We start from the raw sequence: 20,426 nt of genomic DNA on the forward strand, positions 1-20,426 counted from the left end.
AGTGTGTCTCCCTGTGTAATGTTAGTAGGTAGATTCCACAAAAGATAACAAAACGTATATTTGATGTCTCTGATTTTCCACATAATTTTGTATGTTATGCCCACATGACCAAATTGCAAGAAATTACAATTTGCAGTCATTCCACTCCTGCACCACCCTGATAATAGGGAGTTTTCGAATAGGGGCCCCAAAGAAATAGCATAGAGGCCACTGCGCATGTACAAGATCCAAACAGCGTTTGTGTTTTGCATTGCAGACGCTATTTCTCGAATCTAGCGGGGGAGCCCCGAAGCCTGCCCCTAAAGCATTGCGTCAAACAAACATGATGGACCCTGTGAAGCGACAGCTCTTGGCCAACACTGGAGTGACCTAGAATAGTGGGAGTGTCCAAAGCGCAGCAGACCCTATTTGAAAACGCTCCTGCTGGACCCAAAGCGAGCACACGCAATGGGCTTTGGGGCCCCAAACTTTTTGGGCCCCTATTCGAAAACTCCCTAATATCAATGGAAATTGCGCCAAACTGCGCCAGAGTCTCAATCACAACCACGGACCAAGAATTATTCGGCTGAATAGTTCAAGCATGTGTCCCGAGTAAGCCATGACGCTATGCTTGTTGCCGACGCAGCTCCAGTTGTGCAAATCGGCTCGACAACAAAACGCAGTCGCTGCAGTGGCTCGTGACGTCTAGGCCAATCGGTAGCGAGAAAGTGTGGCAGCGATACATCGGCAGACATCATCTGTTCCGGAAACGCTGCTGATAGCTTGTTTTAAGCGTCACGTGGCACGTAATTAACCCTTTGAGGGTCGAATTTTTTTCGCGAAATACACTCCAAAAATGTGCATTTTTTTATTGCTGAAATTCTTCATGATATTCTACAGTATAACCTCGTTACAACGGATCTGTTTACAACAGACATTCAGATACTACATACCGATTTGCGACGTTATGCTGACCTCCATATTTGTTCCATTGATTAAGCTTCGTTTACTACGGATTCTGGTACAACGGACATTCAGGTATAATTGACTAAAATGTCAGGCCAGAAAGGTGGTCAGGGCTCCTTTACAGACTTCTCTACCACGGATATCCGAAATTTAATAACTTCTGACTTCAAACATTGCTTAGCATACTTTCAGGACGGGAACAGTGCGCCGTGGATATCGACGTACCGATTTTAAGAACGAAGGCCGTGGATCTCCGGTCTGTCAATGATCAGTTATGTGTAGCTGTAGCGACAAAAAATCGGCGCACAGCATGCTTGGTGTTGCGTTTTACGACGCTGACGCGCGAAATTGCTAGCTGCTGCCACCGCTTCTCCGAGCGGTGGCGAGCTTGGCCTGGGGGTCCGCTGCCGATGCGCAAAATGCCCATCCGCGGTTCTGTGGAGCGAGTGGACAACGTGATTCGTTGCTTGCGACGAAGGACATTGTGGCTTCTTCACTTTTGCATGTCCGCTGGCACGATGTTCTTGCCCGCAATGTTCGGATTCGTCTCGTACATCGGCACTGTGGGTGGAGTTAGGCCTAGCCACGACTTGAGCAGAAAGCTCGGCTGCGATGTGCGTGGCGGTGGTGTCCGATGTTTCAAAGTAGGTCATGCTCAATCGCAAGTACAATGAGTTGTGCCGCGGTGGTATTCGTCATAAGCTCCGACATGCTGATAAGCAGAACCCCTAACAGCGGGTCCAACGAGTCAACGCTATTACAGTCGAACCTGACTATATCGAACCCGTTTACATCGAATTATCCTGTATATCGAACAACTTCTGAACACGGTATAGCTAGTGAGAATATATAGCGAAAATTACGGTTACATCAAACAAGAATAGCAGCGACTCCCGATATATCGAACGTCAAGCGGGGCAAAAGTGCCCCCAGAAGTTGGCTTTCCCTCGTAGCGGCGGGGAAACTGGCGCTTTCCCCAACCGCTCACTCCAAAAGTGGTTTAAGGGGGGGTGCGGGGATCAAATTGCAAGAATAGGCAACAAATTCAATTCTTGGAAAACACTCGTTTTGGTATCTCTTCTCTCTTATTTACGCAGTATCTAAACAATTACGCTGAAAATGCACTCTAAGTGCCCAAAAAAAATAATTTTGTAAGTGAGGTCGGTGAAAAAGAAGCCCAAAATGGCGCTCAAACGGCGCAATTCACAGCGTAGTATCTCTACGGTCCCTAGAACAGTATATTCTAGGGACCGTAGTATCAAGGTATCTAGTAACGTTGCGTAGTATCTCGTCCTTCCTGCCACCGAGAGCCGCCATCTTGGCGTCGTTTCAAAGCTCAAAGTTCCGCCTTTCCGCTCCCACTTTCTCGTTTACGATCAGCGCATGGAAAAAATGCAAACAACGAAAAAATCACAGCATATCCACGGGTTGAATGATGATGAGTCGGGCGAAGCTCCAGAGGAAATCATCGGTAAACCGTGAAACTCTTCCGTGAAATTCGCCCAGTACCTCATATAAAGAGTGTGAAACACCGCGGTGAGGTTATTATCGAACCAAAGTCAATCACACACGTCGCAACTGTGGTCAAACGAATGAGTGATAAATTCCCACTCGCACCGCGCGTCGGCTCCTTGAATGTGAGACCACTGGCGCCGCGCTCGCTTCGCCGCCGCTTCTCGGGCTCACACCGCGGGATCCTGGCGATGAGCACGAGCCGCCGCTGCCCTCCGCGCCCGCCGCTCGGCTTCGTCCATGCCCCACCAACGATCCGACACGTACGGCGACGATCCAGGAGTCTGAGAGAGGCACTCGTTCCCCGCAACCCAGGCACAGCCAGCGCAGCAGCCGATTGGAGAGTAGCGGCACTCCCACCGCCATCTAGTGGTGATTCACACAAGTGCACTATTGCACACACTTCTATTGGACCAGCATAGATTGTGTACAGCGCCATCTAGAATATCATCAGTCAACTGCAGTTTGTATGTACTTCTATGAGACAGCGCCATCTATTATATTGTTCAGGAGATACTGCCGGTTACGCCTGACATGGGACAAGGTTAGACTAAGAGGAGCTGCGCCCCTAAAAATCGGAGGGCATTCTCACGAACCTTGCAATGTACGCGGCGCTTCTATTGGCGGGGTGCGCGACACTGTTGAGAGGCGCTTTTCTACTGGTTGTTCCCACGGCGACGGCCGCTGTGTTTATGAGCGGAGTGCTCTCTGCTTGATCACTCCGCGGCTGTAAGCACATGAATCGCCACTGTTCGAAAAATGACGCGTGTACGGGAGGCAAAGTGCAAGCCTCTTTAGTTTCCGCCCGAGGAAAACGGGGGACGGTATCGCGTGGATCGGGCGAGCCAGTGATTAGGTTGGGGCGTACCGACTGGGTTGTCGGCAAGTCGTGTCATCCCTTGCCGGGACGGTAATAAAGTGACAGCGATGTAAACGACAGTGCTTTATCATCAAAAAGCTTACTACCTATCAGATGACGCGCGAGTGCCGCTTTACCGGCTTTTCTTCAGAGACGATCTGCCGACGCTTGCTCTCGCGCCAACATTTATAGAACCAGGTAAGTTGCGAAACTCCCCGCGTCAGCCAAGCCGTCGCGCGGCGCCGGGACAGCTTCCGGTTTGGTGGCGCTGGCGGCGCAACACGCTTCCGCTAGCAGACGAAAACGGTTGTCTGCGTGGCAAGACGCCGCAGCAGCCGTTCAGAAAGGGCTCTGTTGTTTACTCGCCGACTGTATATTATCGAGATTTTTTGTTGCGCTGCTGTTGCAACGTAAAATTGAGTAACATTTAGCAGCGGTAAGGCAAAGTCAGTAAAGCTAGGGCTTTCTAGACAGCCCAAGATAACTGATGCTTGATAGCATAACATACGAGTCTGTAATTCTTCAGCTAAAGTGGATGCTTGGGCGTGTTGGTACTTCTTTCTTTTCGTTTTGGACTGTGCAAGTATTGTGCGGTGTTAACGAATAAACCATTGTCGTAAGTCAGCGCTGTTGCTTGTGTAATCCTTTTTCTGGTGCTCCGTCTTTTTTGCACTCTTTTCTTTCCGATAATTCTTCACTTTCACTTTTTTGAAGTGAGGAGCTTTCACTCTGTATCGCGGCTGTCATTACTCGTAATTATTGAGTGGTAAAATCGTCGTGTGTGTAATGCACGCCACAATTTCAGTCCTGCTACAGAAAGAAAAGCTGTATTTATTTTACGCACGCAATTCAGAAAAACAATTTTTCAGATATTGCATGTATGATGTGATGCACACAAACGGCACAACTTATTTATAGTCTGAGGCATTAAAAACAGCTCTAATTAACTGTAAAAAATTATTTACAGCACAATTTTTACAATCACTAAAATCAATGCAAGTTCGGGAATATCTTTGGGACGCATCGTTCGACGAGGCTCCTTTCTGCTGGCGATTTCAACCTTAGTTCTTACCATTGACCATGTGAGTGAAAGTCTTCAGGACGTCTTCCTCATGAAAGTGCATATCACATACACATGATATGTCGGACAGTTTCTTGTCTTCACGAGGAATGGCGCGATCCCACGCCGCTCGCTGGTCAGGGTCACGCGGGGCACAAATAGGGTCACCAACCGTCTGGGATTTCGCGGTAGTGTCCCGACTTTTCATACAGCGTCCCGAGCCGACCCTTGTCGGGACATATATAATGTCCCGGATTTATTCCGGACCGTCCTGTTAGAAAATTTTAGGTGATCCAACGCAAGCCCGACAACGCGCGTCACGCTTCAGAACACGAAGTTCTTCGCGACAACTTAAACGGGTACATTCTCCGGCAAGAGGAAAAATTGCGAGCAGCACGTAGCCAGCTGAAGAGGCCGAAACAATAAAGAAACGACCCCCCCCCCCTTCCCGTCCAGACTCCCTTCATTGAAGAGTTCGTAACCCTATTCACGAAAGAAATGTCGTGGTGTCTCGGAATTTCCTGTAACCCAACAAAACGTTTTCTTAGGCTAGTTGGTTCATTACTTCCGTGGGAAAATTGTAGCACAAAACAACACAAGGACCAACGAAGAACACGGGACTGGCGCCAACTTCCAACTGCAACGAGAAAGAACACGGGACGTGTTCTTTGTCGCTCCTTGTGTTGTTTTGCGCTACAATTTTCTCACAGAATTCCTGTAACCGGTCGTAGAGCCGGGAACAAAACATGTCGGCATGGTGAAGACACACAGCACATCCGAAGCACAATAGAAAGCGCAATACTGTTCACGCAGAAAGCCTTCACGGATACTAACGCGCCGCAACGCCGGCTGAAGAGAGTGGAGTGAATAAGTGAGTGAATCCTGTTGCGACAGCAGCGCCACATCTGTCGCTGATGGCGGCGGCGGCGCGCAACATCGCTCAGTTTTGCAACTGACCTGGTTCTATAAATGTTGCTCTCGCGCCGCGCCGCTGAGACCCGAGCTTCGTGCGCGTGCTTTCCTGGTCACGTTTAGATAAAACGGCCGTCAAATATCCCCACTAGCGGAAGAACGTTCTTGTTTGTCTTAGAATATAATAATGTGTGAAAATGTGTCTGCGTCAGTTTCGAACTGCTGAGAAGGTGTCGGCTCGGCGGTGCGGGTGCGGTTTATCGTAGAAGGAAATGAATCCTTAGGCGTAAGTAGTTGACAGGGCTGGTCACAAAGCTTCACCAAACTAATACACCACTATTTAGGCCGCCTGGCGACACGTTCCGTGGCCGCAAAAGTAGCGATACAGTCCAACATGTCCAAATGTTTACATGCTGCCTCGTGCACTAGCGTTCCAGGGAGCTGCACAAAAGCGTCTGCGGTAAATGACAGAGGGTAATAAACTTCCTAAATCAGGCCAAATTAAGAAATAGAGGCCCAAAAGATTGCCTTCTGTCAAAGACACCAATTATTACTGTCCTGGCTCACTTTAGCATAGGGTCAACTGCAACCAAAACTTTGTTGTCCATTTTCTCAAAAGAGGGTTTTGTGCCTGCCACTTCGTTTGTGGAAAGCATAGCACAACTATGGCTACACCGATTTTTATGCTGTTTGTTTTATTGTAGTCCATAGACTGTGCTATACTTCAAGACACTCTTGGAATTTTCGTTAAGGCTTTCATTCTTTTCTTATTTTATAATTACTGCATGGCATGATTAGCTGAAACAAAGGCATTTGCATGTAATGTTTTGCAGAAAATTATTAGGGCTGTAAAAGATATAAAAGTGTCATGAAGTACAAACAGTATGTGAGCAAGGATACAAGTAGTTTCAGCCTCCTAGCATGTTTCATCACTGTGCCAGGCTTTCCACAAGCAAGGAACTTGCGATTTTTAATAAAATAAAACCTACTAAAGATATCTTTATGAAAATATGGATTTGTCATTTTAAGATGATTTCCAGCGTTTGTGCCAAATTTCATCAAGCTAGACCAAGAAACTAAAAAAACACCAGGCCTGTGCTGAAACCGCAGCACAGTCACAGCGAAAGCTGGAAGAGCGGCGTTTCTAGAGCCCTATGCTCTCTTGGGGGCTACAATACATGTACACTAGAAAGGTACCCACTACGCCATAAATCACAATTTTTGTGAAGTTGGAAAGCACCTACTAAGCCATTATTCGTCATTCTGCGGAGAAGTGAGGCACCAGCTACATGTCTGTAAGGCATTATGTGCACTTTGTTGACACGACGACTGATGACGATGAAGAATTATGGCTCAGCCCTTTGTAATGGGTTGGAATCTTTAAATGGCCCACCAGTTATGTAATTTGCATTGGGTGATGCCCGGTCGCTATTTCCCTTTCCTGTCATGCTGTATAACATACATTGACGTGGGAGAGACACGGGAGGGGGGCGAAGAACTTTACTGAGACCCCGAGGAAATGGATCATGCGCCTATGGGCTTCCTTGGCAACCAATACAAGTGCACTTGCGAGGAACCCACTACGCTATAAATAATTGTAATTTTTGAGAAGTAGGGCAGCAGGCACTGTGCCATTTTTTTTCATTCTACGGAGAGCGTTGGTACCTGCTAAACGCATGTAAGGCATTATGTGCACTTTGTTGATGCTGTGCCTGATCACGAAGAATTATGGCAGAGCCTTTTGTAATGGGTTGGAAGCATTCAACAACCTACTCGTTGCGCAATTCGCATTGTGTGACGCCTGGTTACAGAATTCGCGTTGTGCGACGCTTGCTTATTTTACTCTTCTACCACGCTATATTGCATATGCTAATGAGGTTCCTTCCCAACATGAAGCCTGTATAGGACCTTTTTGCAAAGCACTTTCAAGCACCGGCATGGCTCAGAGGTTGAATACTGGGCTCCCACGCAGAGGGCCCAGGTTCGAAGCTCGTTCCATCCTGGAATTTTTTCTTTCGTTTTTTTTTTTTCTTATTTCGAGCGATACTGGTTACGGACACCGGCGGCGGCGGACAACTACGGCGCCAAAAACGGCCGGTGAAATGATCTCATAACAGCTTTCGCTGTAAAAGTTACAAACGATCCCCGCGTCCCCCCTTAACCGGAGGCGCATGACCCGCTGTCCCTACTGTGACCGCGCCGCGTCAGTCGAGCCGCCGTCACCCCCCTGCAAAAAATGATCCTGACCCGCCCACAGCGTTTGCTGAGACAGCCAATCAAGGCCTCTTGTACTCTCGTCGTGCGAGTTATCTCCCTGCATTTCTCGTTCATTGTGCTTGGCACCATGCGCCTGCGCCGTGATGGCTAGCATGAAGCGGCAGAATTTGCCGCTTTATGCTAGCCATGCCGCTTCATGCTGTGATGGCTAGCCTGAAGCGGCAGAATTTGCCTTTTGCCGTGAAGCTCGAAAAACATGATTTTTGTTGTTACATACGCATGGTTTATTCGTGAGTAACATCAAGCAAAACCTTAAAAAAAGACGCTTATACGATTTTTTTGTAAATATAAATTTGTGTTGTATTAACCATTTGAGGCTCGAATTTTTTCACGAAATCCAGTCCAAAAATGTGTAATTACTATTTCGGAAAAAAATTGTCACTTTTTTTGCGTGACCGTAAAGTGACAAAAAAATTATTTTTGTTGTTACATACACATGTTGATTCGTAGTAAAATCAAGCAAAATCCTAAAAAAGAAACTTGACAGTTTTTTATCAATATAAATTATGCATTGTATTAAACATAGCGCACAGACATACAAAAATAAGCGCACAAGAGTGCTTTTCTGGTTAAAAATGTCCATGCTCTTACACTAAAAACTTTTCAGTGTGATAGTCTTCGAAGAATGGCTCGCCGCGCACGCTTTTCACATGTCGTTCCTTGATCACAATCGGAGTCTGAACTCGTCAAAAAGATCCTCGTCTGACAAACTGACATCCAATGAATCAGATTCTAATTCGGCACTTGGGGAATAGTCCGCATCGGAAGAATCGCTGCTCGACTCACCGGCAGCAGAGCAACCGGCGCGCGCTTCCATAGCGTAAGCGCGTGTCATGAGCGCACGGAAGAAAACTATGGTTGTGCGCCCATCCGGAAAGCAAGACGAGTGAAAAAGCTACAGTAATTCATCTTATCGCCAACAAGACGTAGTTAGTTTTTCCGAGACCCTAAAACAGGAAACGCAACCATGGCGGCGTCGTTTGCGTAATTTAGCGCCGCACGGAAACAGATGTAATCGCACCACGGGGAGCAATAAACTAGAGAGTAACAAGCGGTCACCATTTGAGACATTAGAAACCAAACATCCATCAGCTTGGCGGGCGCAAGAAGCGAAAACCACCCGAAGGACGAATCCAAAACCAGTCGGACCGCGTGCGCGTGTTGTGGTGCAATACTGAAAGTCGCCGCACATCATTGGAAAGCATACCTGCCAAGTCTCCCGGATTACCCGGGAGACTACCGGATTTGAACGTTTCTCCTGGTTGTAGGGGTCATAGGAAAATGTCCCGGAAATCAAGCTTTGCCCCGCGTGTTCAGTGCTTTGTCTGGCCACGTAGTAGAAAGGATTCTTCTTCTTTTTATTGCGATAGCAATTACATGGACAGTCTCGACGGGCTTTTGCTGTCGCCGTCATGTCCGTCTGGTCTGAAGTCCAAATTGATAAGATCCCCCCGCGCATTGTATGTTCTACCGCGCGTAAAAGCGCGCGAGCAGGGGCGACGAACGCGGCCGAAGCGGCGTTCAAACAAGACGCCCCATTGCTCGGAGGGTGCATGCGATAACATCACCCCGCTCGGAAAGTCTGCCGTCGAAGCAGACAGGAAAGGCCCCACCCGTCTTTAACGAGCCTTAAAAGACGCGAGGGGAGGGGGGGGAGGTGTCGCGTCGCGCGAGGAGCAACTTTGAACTTTCAATCTAAGGGCGCGGTGGCGATCGCTAGCGCACGCGCTATCTCGAAAGCCATCACAGCGTGCGGCTCGTATACCCTTCTACATGCTGCGCTCTCAACACGAAGTTACTTTGCGGGGAGCATCTCTCCCTGGAGCGGCCGTATTCTCCTACACCAGTGTTTTGTAGTTACGCGAGACTGGATGCAAAACAGTTAGCTGCCAGCCTCACTTCGTGTAACATTACAATTTGTTGCTATCGCATTCATTGCTTCGCCCTTGCGGTGAAACTGTGACTTTTTTTTATCTCGCCTTCAAAATGTTGTGTCACTACTGCTTTAAGTGGAGAGCCCAGCACTTAAAAGAATAGCCGTTACCGATGTCTGTCGACTCGACAGACATCGGACTCTACAGTGTCGAGATAGCGCGTTCGCCAGCGCTTGCCACCGTCCCCGTCTCAACGGCGCCCCTTATGGTCCCTTGCCCGACGAAATAACTGGTAAGCAAGCGACGACAGGCCTCGCACGCGGAGTGATGTTATCGCATGTGCCCTTCGCGCGACGGTGACGGCCGAGTCATTTCACCTCTGCTTCAACTGCGTTTGTCCCTAGCGCTAGCGCACTTTTACTCGCTACTCGCACGTGAAACGGACGATGCATAAGCGATGTTATCGGTTTGGACTCGGTACAGATCAGCGGTGACCACAAAATCCCGCTGACAGTGTCCATATAATTGCTGTCGCAGTACACCCCCCCCCCCTTGAGTAGATCTCCCGGATTTCATCTCTCCAAACTTGGCAGGTATGGGAAAGCAAAAAAAAAAGACGGAGAGATCTTCGGTGCATTAAAAAAATTCCCCGTATTCCCGAAGCGTGGCAGCACATTCCAAGCAAGAGAGATGATCGTAGAAGGCGCGCATTTTAAACCAACCGCGCCGCGGGCGCGCTCGGTTGCGCAAGTGATAGCCGGCGCGCAGCAGCACGCCATTTTGCGAAGCATAAAAAAAGCAACAACGGAGAAACATCGGCGCATGAAAAAAATTCCACGTATTCCCAAAGCGTGGCAGCACATACAAAGCAAGAGAAATGATCTAAAAAAGCGCGCTCATTAAACCAGCTGCACCGCGAACGCGCTCGGATGGGCAAGCGATAGCTGGCGCGCAGTTTTGGGAAGCAAAACAAAAATACAACGGAGAGTCATCGGCGCATGAAAAAAATTCCACGTATTCCTGAAGTGTGGCAGCACAGGCCAAGCAAAAGAAATTATCGAAAAAGGTGCGCGTTTTAAAAATAAACACTATGCCGTATATGTACAATGAAAACCCTTTGGTACCAGGAAGCTTCTGCCGTACATGTACGGCGAAAACCCTCAAGGGGTTAAACATAGCTTACAGACATACAAAAATAAGCACGCCAGAGTACTTTTCCGGTAAAAAAATGTTCTTGCTTCGACACAAAACTTTCCAGCGTGTAATAGTCGAGATGTCACTCCTTCACCATCATCAGAGTCTGGACTCGTAAATAAATCCTCGTCTGATGAACTGACATCCACTGAATCGGATTCTGATTTGGCACTTGGGGAATAGTCCACATCGGAAGAATCACCGCTCGACTCATTAGCAGCAGAGCAACAGGTGCGCACTTCCATAGCATAAGCGAACTGTGTGAGTGAGCGCACGGATGAAAACTGTATGGTTGTGCACCCGTCTGGAAAGCAAAACGAGTGAAAAAGCTATATTAATCTTTCGTCTTATTGCCAACGAGACTGAGTTAGTTCTTCTGAGTCCCCAAAAGAGGAAACGCAACCACAGCGGCATCGTTTGTGTATTTTAGCACCGCGTGGAAACAGATGTAATCACGCTTTGAGGAGCAATAAATGAGAGAGTAACAAGCGGTCACCCTTTGAAAGATTAGACGCCAGACAGCCATCAGCTTTCCGTGCGCGACAAGTGATAACCACCCAAAGGATGAAACCGAAACCAGCCGCATCGCACGCGCGTACTCGGATGCACAAGCGAACAGCAGAGAGACATCGGCGCATGAAAAAAATTCCAAATATACTCGAAGTGCGGCAGCGCATTCGCCAAGCAAGAGAAATGATCGAAAAAGGCACGCATTTTAAACGTACAGGCAATGCTGTACAAGTACGGCTAAAACCCTTTGGTGCCTGTTAAGTGATGCCGTCCATGTACAGCGAAAACTTTCAAAGGGTTAATTTGGACGATCCTCCAAGCGCGCCAAGCACGAAGCGCCAAAAATGTGCAACGCAAAGGAGCAAAAACGGTGTTCGCGAACGACCGAAACAGCTGCAGGCCTTCAGAAAGGCATGGTCGCAATCCACAATGTTACCACAATCGCGTTGTTGGCGACCAAGACTTCAGTGGCAGCTACAAACTTGTTTCCTTTTTTTATTTTACTCGGCAAACATGAACTGCGTAGGCATTGTCTATGATCGGGTCTATAGCGACTGAAATCAAAGCTGCGACAAGCAGTAGTTTAGTTTTCACCACTTGCGTTCAGAACTGTGTTGTTGCCATCCATGATTAGGCATTAGTGAGCCAGTTTTATTCAGTAGCAGATGTGGTGCTCCGCAGTTTCATTTTTGATTCTGGATGCAGGCCGTGCGCGTGGCTTCAGAACTACGCGGACGCTGTGTCGTATCTTTACGACCACGGTTTCGTCCTCAGCAGATGCTGCACTCAGTTGCTTTGGGTTGACTTCTGGCAACGAGCGTACAATGTCACAAAGCGCTGACATGGTAGCTTCTGAAGATGAAGAGCTTCAGTCAGGGTCCACATGCTGGCATAAAACTCGCTTGCTACGTTGTGATGGACAATCATTTGCTGGCCATTTTGCCGCTGAAAAAATTATCGTAACGTACGTGTGGCGGAGTTGCTGGTGGCTGTATGTAATAAGGGATGGGTTCAGAGCTAGTTCAGAGCTCAAGAACTTCGTTCTTGAGCCACGGTCACATTTTGAGCGAAGTCGCAAATGACTAAAATTACTGCTTTTACGCTGTTCTGGTGCAAAATTAGCACTGAATTAACATATTTATCATGAAAATGAAAATGCACTGATGTAATACAGAATTGTTTGTTTCCATGATACCTTTCGATAATTCAGCCCATTCGGTTAATTCGGGCATTTTTTCGGGTCCTGTGAAATCCGAATTAACAAGCTTTTACTGTACATGGCTGTAACTTGGGAACCAGTAAACATAACTGCATGAAACTTTGTGGTTCTTCAAATTCTTTTGCTGTGAGTCTATCCTGAAAAAATTCATTAAGATATCTCAACAAACAAACAAGTTGCACTTCCAGGGTAGCCTCCCCCCCTAATGCTCGTAATGATGTCCTATTAGTCAAATTTCATTAATACTTACCCTCTTTAAGTGTACTAACGGTTAAAATGTAGTTGCGACGAATCCCGACCGAGTCTCATAGAGCCTAATGCATTCGCTGACCGCTTAAGCCGTAGTGCTTCAGCCTACGCCTCCCGGTTAGTGTGTGCCCTGCATACTACGATAACTTTTTGTGCCATAAAATTTTACTGCAACGCTGAACTTTCTGACGCCACAATGTGCCGCCAAACATTTTCTGTCTTTTCGAGAAGTGCGTAGATCAGACGATCACTGATTCCGACTTCCGCCCGATTGCGGCTAAGCATCGGGAAAGAACAAAGGTGAGGCAGCGGCCATCGATGAACGCTCCAGCATGACTTATCGCCGACAACCTTATCACAACAAGTGTCTTCAGATATCTGCTCGGGCACGCGTGCGGCGCAGCACCACTTTGTCTACTGTACGTTTTTAATAGGCGACAACCTGAAGGCGCTGGGCCGCCAATCCCTGCTGCCTCGTTGTGCGGGACAGTGTTCAAGCGCGTGCCGGTTTGTAGAAACGAAGGCAGCTTGCTGTTGCAGAGTTGAGCGTTGCTGGTCGCGGGCGACAAGAAACCTCTTTGCATTGACGCTATCATGCTAAACGCACGCGTACGGTACAGCAAGCGTAGCGCTGTTGTAACCATACTGCACGCTTTTATTGGGCGACTACCCAAATGCGCTTCAGTCTGCTGCCAGGACCGCTAGAGCGTCGCGGAGTGCGCATCGCTTGCAGGAAATTTGTCATCGTTGCGTTAACCGAACAAGCTACTCGCCGCATCTGTTCACGGTCTGGGGCGAAGTGCGTACGAAGAACACTCCCACGACAAATGCGCGCATGCGGTACAGCAAGCGGCCCGGCAGTGAAGGCGTGAGTCGAGAAGGCGATGCACTGCGTTCAGCTAGCCAGGAGACGATCGACTCTACGCAGCCGTACCGTGTTTCACTGGAACTGTCATTTTTCGTTTAGTAGCAGATCGCGGTACAGATGCACACACATATGTCGCGGAAAGCAGACGCTGTTCGTTCTGTCGCTATGTCTGTCGTAATAGTTCTGAAATGCTCCTTGGTGTCGCCACCGTGCACTATCGGAGGGTCGGGCGAGAGTACCAGAATCTTTTCTCCACTTTGGCAAAAAGAAAGAAAAGGCTTTGCAGTGGGTACTTTGGGCAATATTTGCTGTGGCACTGTACTTATTTCTTTGCTAGCGGCGATGGCGTATGTGAGGAGATGCAAATTTTTGCTTGGTGGTTAATGCATGCTTATGTTTAGTGTGTAGTTATGCGGCGTTCCTGGCAGGTACGCATTAACGAGGTTCCACTGTACTACCACTGCGGCATGCCACGTCATATTGGGTTTTTTGGGCATAAAACGCTGGAATTCGTTTCTATCTTTTTCTGCTTAAATAGGTCCTGCTGTTGCGTGAGCTAGATCGCATGTGTCCTTGTGCATTGCCTACAGGCTGCCCAGCGCCAGATCCGGGCCTTGGTGAACCGCAACCAGATGGTCGGTGGCCAGGGTACCTACCCCATGCACCCACGGATGGGACCACGCAGGGCCGGCGGCAACAACAGCAATAGGCAACAGCAGCAACAGCAGCAGCCTTCGCCGCCATCGTCGTCCTCTTCCTCGCAGCCGCAGCAGCCTGCTAGCTCGCCCACAACGAGCAACTGAGGCACCTGCCTGAGCTGATTGGGTGGCTGTCTCTCCCGCAATGTTGTTTTTCTTGTGGCCACACTCCCTCGCACCACTGCAGTGAGGATATTGAACGGGATGTTTCTTAGTGCACCATTTTTTTCTTTAGTGCTGCTGTTCCCTACAGATTCCTAAGGATTCCTGCAGGACATGTTCGAAATACTGCTGCTTATTGGGACTAAGGTGGGGCTTTGAAAAAGCTTTCAAGTTTAACGTCTGTGCACAATTGCACTTTCTCTGTTGATGTACTTAGTACCTTACAGGGATGTCGTGCTTTGAAAGTATTCCTCAGTTTTTTGGTTTTTTTTTTTCATTTTCTGAGAGAAACCTGTTACTGACACTTAATATCTGGCACACAACTGTTTGGCATGAATGCACTGACATTATGAAGCCAATGCAATGAAAGCCACATGCACAATATATATTTCACTTTTGCACAAGTTCAGGCACCAAGTTTAATGGGAAGCGAGCCTGCTGCTGCCGTAGTATGGTTTGGGTTAAAAGTCTTGCTCTGTCGTGTCTCGATGGGGTGATTGATAACATCGATTCGTTTCGGAGGTGTGTGCATACTAACACTTCTCAAAGTGCCCGGATTTAGCTGGCCCTCTATTGTCTTTTGGAAGTGAGGCCCAGGCATCACCAAAGATGGTCAATTTTAGCATTGTAAATAGAATGCGTGGGTTGGTGTAAGGAGGACTAAAAAATGAGCACATTTTTGTTAAATCTTTTTTTTTTTTTTTTTTCCTTGTAGTGGTGTGTTGGGAGTGTTGGTCACAAGAAAAAAAAGTTATCGAGGGAGTGGGTGGCAGGGAGCAGGGCAGTTGATGATGTTGTTGATCTTGTTCTTCATCAACATGTCACATTTTTTTTTCTTCTCTCTCTCTCTCTAGGAAACAAACAAATGTTGTAGAAAGTGGGTTTGAGCGACACAAAGGTGCAAGTGTGGAAGAGAGAGAGTGCTCCTCCACGGGGGAGAGTAATGAGGGAGGGAGTGTGTGGAGGAGGAGTGTGCATTGTGTATATAATCCTACGCATGGGTGCAGGGAGGAGGAAGGGAACCCTCTGACACTTTGTTCTACACCAGACGGGCACTGGTGTAAGAGGAGGAGGGGACGTAAGCCTATCGTTTCATGGTTTGCCAGCAGCATCGAGCCACCGGGCTGCGACCATCTTTTGGGCAACTGAGTCAGTTGTCATTTTAGACTGATACGAGATATTTTTGTGCAACGGTTTGAGCTCAAGCTTGCATGCCGTATGGGCGCCCCTGGATCACATCTCTAAAGAGCACGTGGATGGTGTTCTGTTTGGAGCAAGACGCACTGTGGCGTTGCGTTCTCGGCTTCAGACAACATTCTGGAAAGCTGGGAGCAGAGCACATTGCGTGGCAGTGTCTGTGTTGCGACAGAGTTGCTGAGCTAAGGGTACTTGCAAATGACGGTTGCTTTTGCAACTTGGCAGAGCACCACACGTGTGCTCTAGATAAAGGTGATTAGAGTTTGGCATTGGTTTAAGCTGCCAGCAATGGTTGCGACGGTGACGGCCTCGTTGTTTTTGGAGGATGCGAAGCTGACTCCTAAAAGCGGCAAGACGTGGAGGGCACCCTTTCTCCCCCTCCTCACCTTGGGTGCAGGGGCGAAGGCAGCAATTCTTTCGGTTGCCGGGACTGAAAAAAGAAAAAACGAAATGGTGCGTTTTTTTTCACACATGTGCAGCTTCGTGTGGCATATGGCACATGTGTTTGTAAAAAAAAAAAAGAAGAAACGCGCGAGTAATTTGTACAACTTTTGGTCACGGCGGGCGGCGCTCATGACGAAAACAGCAGCTGTATTAGCCGGCGGAGCCGGCCGAACTTTTGTAGTCGGTGTTGCGAGTCTGCCGCTCTTGCTGAGCAGAGGGGGGCGTTTCGATGGAGGCTAGAAACACGTGTCGTGTTTTGTGTTTCCGCCCCTCCCATTTTTTATTGTATAAATGTTACGCGACGAACGAGAGCTTTTATTTTTGATACTTGTTGGAGAAACTTTTTTTTTTTCGTGTGCGTGTGTGAGTGCGTGCGTGTGCGATGTGTGGGTGGGTGTCCCATGACAAAGTGGCGCCTTTTGCCACGACACCCTTTTTTTTTTTGGATGCTCGATGACCTGATGTGATGCGAGGCATTGCGTGTTGGATGGAAAGGAAAAAAAAAAAAGAAAGGCATAACGTCTGTCAGAGAGATAAACAAAGCAAAAAAAAAAGTTACCAAGTTGTTCGGATAGTTCAACGCTGATGATTTCGCGTGTACGCCTGCATTGCCAAGCAGCCAATTTCTTACACCTCTGCTGTACCTCCTTGGAAGGGTTATGGCTCTGAAATGACCTGCGAGGAAATGTTGCGGCCTTCACTGGCATGTCTGTGTGTACAACTTGTGAAAGACACAAAGGAAAAAGAAAAAAAAAGACACGAGCAAGACTTGTTATTGGTTGGTTTTTGTGCCAAGTTTCTCCAATAAGTTCAGTTGTTTCCCACCCCCTTTCCCTCTTGCAAGCAGTTATTACCGTTGAAGCTGGCATCACAACTGCATTGCCGTCACACACCGATAAAATTTGCGAGGGGAGCCACGAGCCACTGGAAGAAAAAGAAAAGCTCTCGTTCCCTGCAGCTTGGGATGTATCTAGAAGAAGAAGAAAAAAAGTGTTGGCCTCCTTGCACGGTTAGGCAGCACATGGATGTTCTTTTTTCTTTTTTTTGTAGCTGCAGTGAAGTCTAGAATTAAATTGATACGCTAAGCACTACAGTGAAGATGTATGTGACGCCTGCTCGCTTCCAGCAGCAGGGTCTGAGAAAGGCATTTTGCAAAAACTTGCCACGTATACTTTTACAATAGCAGCTGATAGTCTTCTGCTGGCTTTTCGCGAGGGTGGGGCTTCAAAAAAGTGTTGCATTCAAAACTCCATTCCCACAGCAATGTCGAAAGCCGGTCCTCTTTTTTTTTTTTTTTCGCCAACATGCACCAGTTTCATTCCGACGACGCCCCTCCCTCAGAATTACAGGCTACGGAATCTTTCTCTCAAGACTGTGCTCTCTCTCTCTCTGCGAGGATGTCTTCAGATGATGCCCGATTTAACATTTGTTCCTTTTTGAATATACTGGTTTAGGGAGCACAGCAGACTCTCCACTCCTCCAAAGGAGTTCTCTTCATGCGACTGCGCTCTTCTTTGACGATGGCTACCTCACTCGTACGTTACAGGAACGGGGAGCTACTCTCCTATCCCGGGGAACCCAACAGTTTTTAAACAATACCATGACCGAGACCGCAGAAGAAGGCCGACAGTGACACATGCGTGACAGACCACTACAGGATGGAACAAGTAGCTGCCTCATGGTAGCGATTCTAGCACCAAACTGTCGTTTCCTTCTGTCGAGTGTCTCCAACCAAACTGCGCTGGCATCCACTTCAAATACTAGTGCGCCAGGGGTGCAGCGAGCCAACCTGACAGACAGCAACCAAGTTGCTTTGTTTTACCATCCCATTTACTCAGCACTGCGTTCCCCCCCTCTTATTGCCACGGCATGAGGAAGACCTTTTATTTCTTGCAGAGAGATAATTTTAGGCGAGTGCAGTAACGATGGCAACTCTGCTGCGAGGTGTTTTTCCAACTTGATGCATGTGTATTTCAAACGCCATGGCTTCGCCACGTCTCAAGTTTTGGCCTATTTTTTTTCACTTCCCGCACGTGCGAGCGAGCTTTTTGAAATTCCAAGGTCCTGCTTTGCTCAAAGGGTTTTCGCACGGTCGTTCAGCCTATGAAAACTTGAGCTTTGGCAAAGATAACTGGAACGTTGGCAACCCACAGTGGCTATCTAGAAAAAAAAACTACTTTGACATGACAAATCACAGACTTCGGAACTGACAAATGGCCAACTTCAGAACTGATTAATTACAGACTTCAGGACTGACGAATGACCTATTTCAAGAACAGATTGAATGTCCCTTCGGTTTCTGGACATGGGACTTCTTGTTTGCCTTTTTCTGCTTTCCTTCTACATGGCGTTCCTTGGTGTTCGCTGACGTAGGAAAGCTTCATAAATGCATTACTTCATGCAGTCGGCATTCTCGTTGCACTTTTTTTTTTCCCCTTGTAGATGTTTGGTATTTGGTTCCATGTCTTATTACTAGATGCTGTAAACATGGATCTCAGAGACAGGCTCTCCTCTAGGCTTGCATATGAGCAAACAAAAGAGTTGCCTGTAGTGTTTTTGAACAGGTTTTATTTTTTTTTGTTTCCCTCGATGGTGTCCTATTCACCAAAGCACCTTTTCTTTAGTGGTTTTCTATCCCCTAGAATTTGCTTGACCAGCTGCTGCTGCTGCTGCTGCTGCTGAATTGCGCGACTTGATGTTCTGGCACAGCACATCCACTGCTTATGGCAAACTAGGTAACTCCTGTTTGTGCTTTTCTTGGTTTTTAGGGTAGAGTTTGATCCTGTAATTGTTGAACCTTTCGCTTGAGTTTTTGTTGGCCCCCAGTGCTTCTTGGGTTTTTGGCTGAGATGCAGCTCATTGCTTGTGCAGAGCTCTTCTTTACGAATGTCCCCGTTTTATTGCTATTTTCATTGTTTTCTGCCTCAATGGCATCCATATTTTTCTAGTAGGCAGTTTTATTCTTTCCTTTGGCTCTCATCTACAGTTTGCTGCTTCTTGTCCATTCAGTATGCCCTGCTGTTGCTTTCAGCTCGCCAGAGCTGCAATTGCAGGCGATTGGTGTCAAGCCTACCAGGCTGTATTTTTGCGCAAGATTTTTCCTCAACCTTTCTTGTTACCTGGCAGCTGCCAGCAAATGACTGTTATTTAGTTACCGGGAACTCTTTCGGCTGCCACAAAGTGCAGACATGCCAAGAGTTTTCCTTTTTTTTCTGTGTGTTTCACTACCTAACCAGTCCGTTTGTCGGTGGGATTTTTCGCTAGGCAGGGCATTGTAGCAGTAACGTTGCACGTAAAAGTAGGCATCTTATCTAGCATTTGCAGGTATTTTCTTTCTTAAATCTTGCACCACAGTAGTGTTGTCAGCTTTGCTAACATTGTCAGATTGTGGACGTTTTATGATGTTACTGGTATTCCCATCTGTAGCAGCAGACTGCTTTCCCTCAGCGCTTGGTTTGCTATGCTGAACCACCGTGTCTTAGTAGCCGCCATAGTGATTGCTGTAACACTGTTCTTTCTATTTGTGTCCGTTGTGCGCTCAATATTGCGCTGGTATAATTTGTGTACCGAGAAACCCTCGTAATTATTTTGCATCTTGGTTCTTGCAATCTTTTTTTTCCCTCTATAATGTAACTGTTTGAGACTTACTACCAGATTGTATTATGTATCAGAGTGCAGTGCAGCGCAGTTTGTTGATTGTCTCACGCCAGATGATGTGCTTGTTTTCACAGCTGTTGTGTGCCAAGGTGTACACGCGATCTTTTGCTTCGGTGTGGAAGACCGCGGAGCCAGGAAAACATTAATGTGCTCGTAGCCACTTTTACTACCACCGAACTGTAATACAGCACCGTCATTGTCAAGATGGACACGCGAGCTTGCACCTGTGGCTGGCCGCTTGGCGTTTGATGAAAATTGCCGACTGTCTTTTTTTTTTCATGTGAACCTCAGCCTTATTTAGCTCCCCTTTTTGTTTCAATAGTGTGTGCTTAAAGTATGGCAGTAGAAAAGTTTGTATCTGTTGGCATAATTACTGGATTGGCTGATGTTTCTGTGCAACCGTGTTTATTTCCCCTCTCTCGAAGTGAATTTGTATGAGAGTCTGGATGCAATACAGGTCTTTTTTTTTTACATATGTTGGCGAGTTTGTATTCTTTGGTAAGGGGCACGTTGCTCAGTGCCAGTCAAGCTTGCTGGTCAAATTTCGACCTTTGCACTGAAGACAGGTCTACTGCCTTCTCTTCTAGTTAAGACTTTAGTAGTGACAACAGTTTGAGATAGTTGGGCTTTTGTCGATAATTAGCCAAACGCCAACCTTCGCTATTGATTAATCCTAATAGGAGATGTGGTTTTAGATTTCAGAAAAATGGTAAGTAGGGCAAAGTGGAATATTAGCACGGTGTATTCAGTGCTGAAACGCAAGACATAGAACCAGAATGCACAGGACGA

At 47.4% G+C, this 20,426-nt stretch overlaps 1 protein-coding gene across 1 annotated transcript in view; it reads left to right on the forward strand.

Annotated features, from left to right (window-relative positions):
• The window catches only part of LOC119386915 (insulin-like growth factor 2 mRNA-binding protein 1), a 64,634-nt gene extending 44,528 nt beyond the window's left edge, over positions 1 to 20,106 (forward strand). The window contains exon 14 of the mRNA XM_037654202.1: positions 14,070 to 20,106. Within this exon, the coding sequence (XP_037510130.1) occupies positions 14,070 to 14,282 (213 nt within the window). The 3' untranslated portion in view covers positions 14,283 to 20,106. The remainder of the gene's footprint in view (positions 1 to 14,069) is intronic.
• The last annotated feature ends 320 nt before the right edge of the window (positions 20,107 to 20,426 follow it).

Source organism: Rhipicephalus sanguineus, chromosome 3 (assembly GCF_013339695.2).
Source record: "Rhipicephalus sanguineus isolate Rsan-2018 chromosome 3, BIME_Rsan_1.4, whole genome shotgun sequence".
Lineage (NCBI taxonomy): Eukaryota > Metazoa > Arthropoda > Arachnida > Ixodida > Ixodidae > Rhipicephalus > Rhipicephalus sanguineus.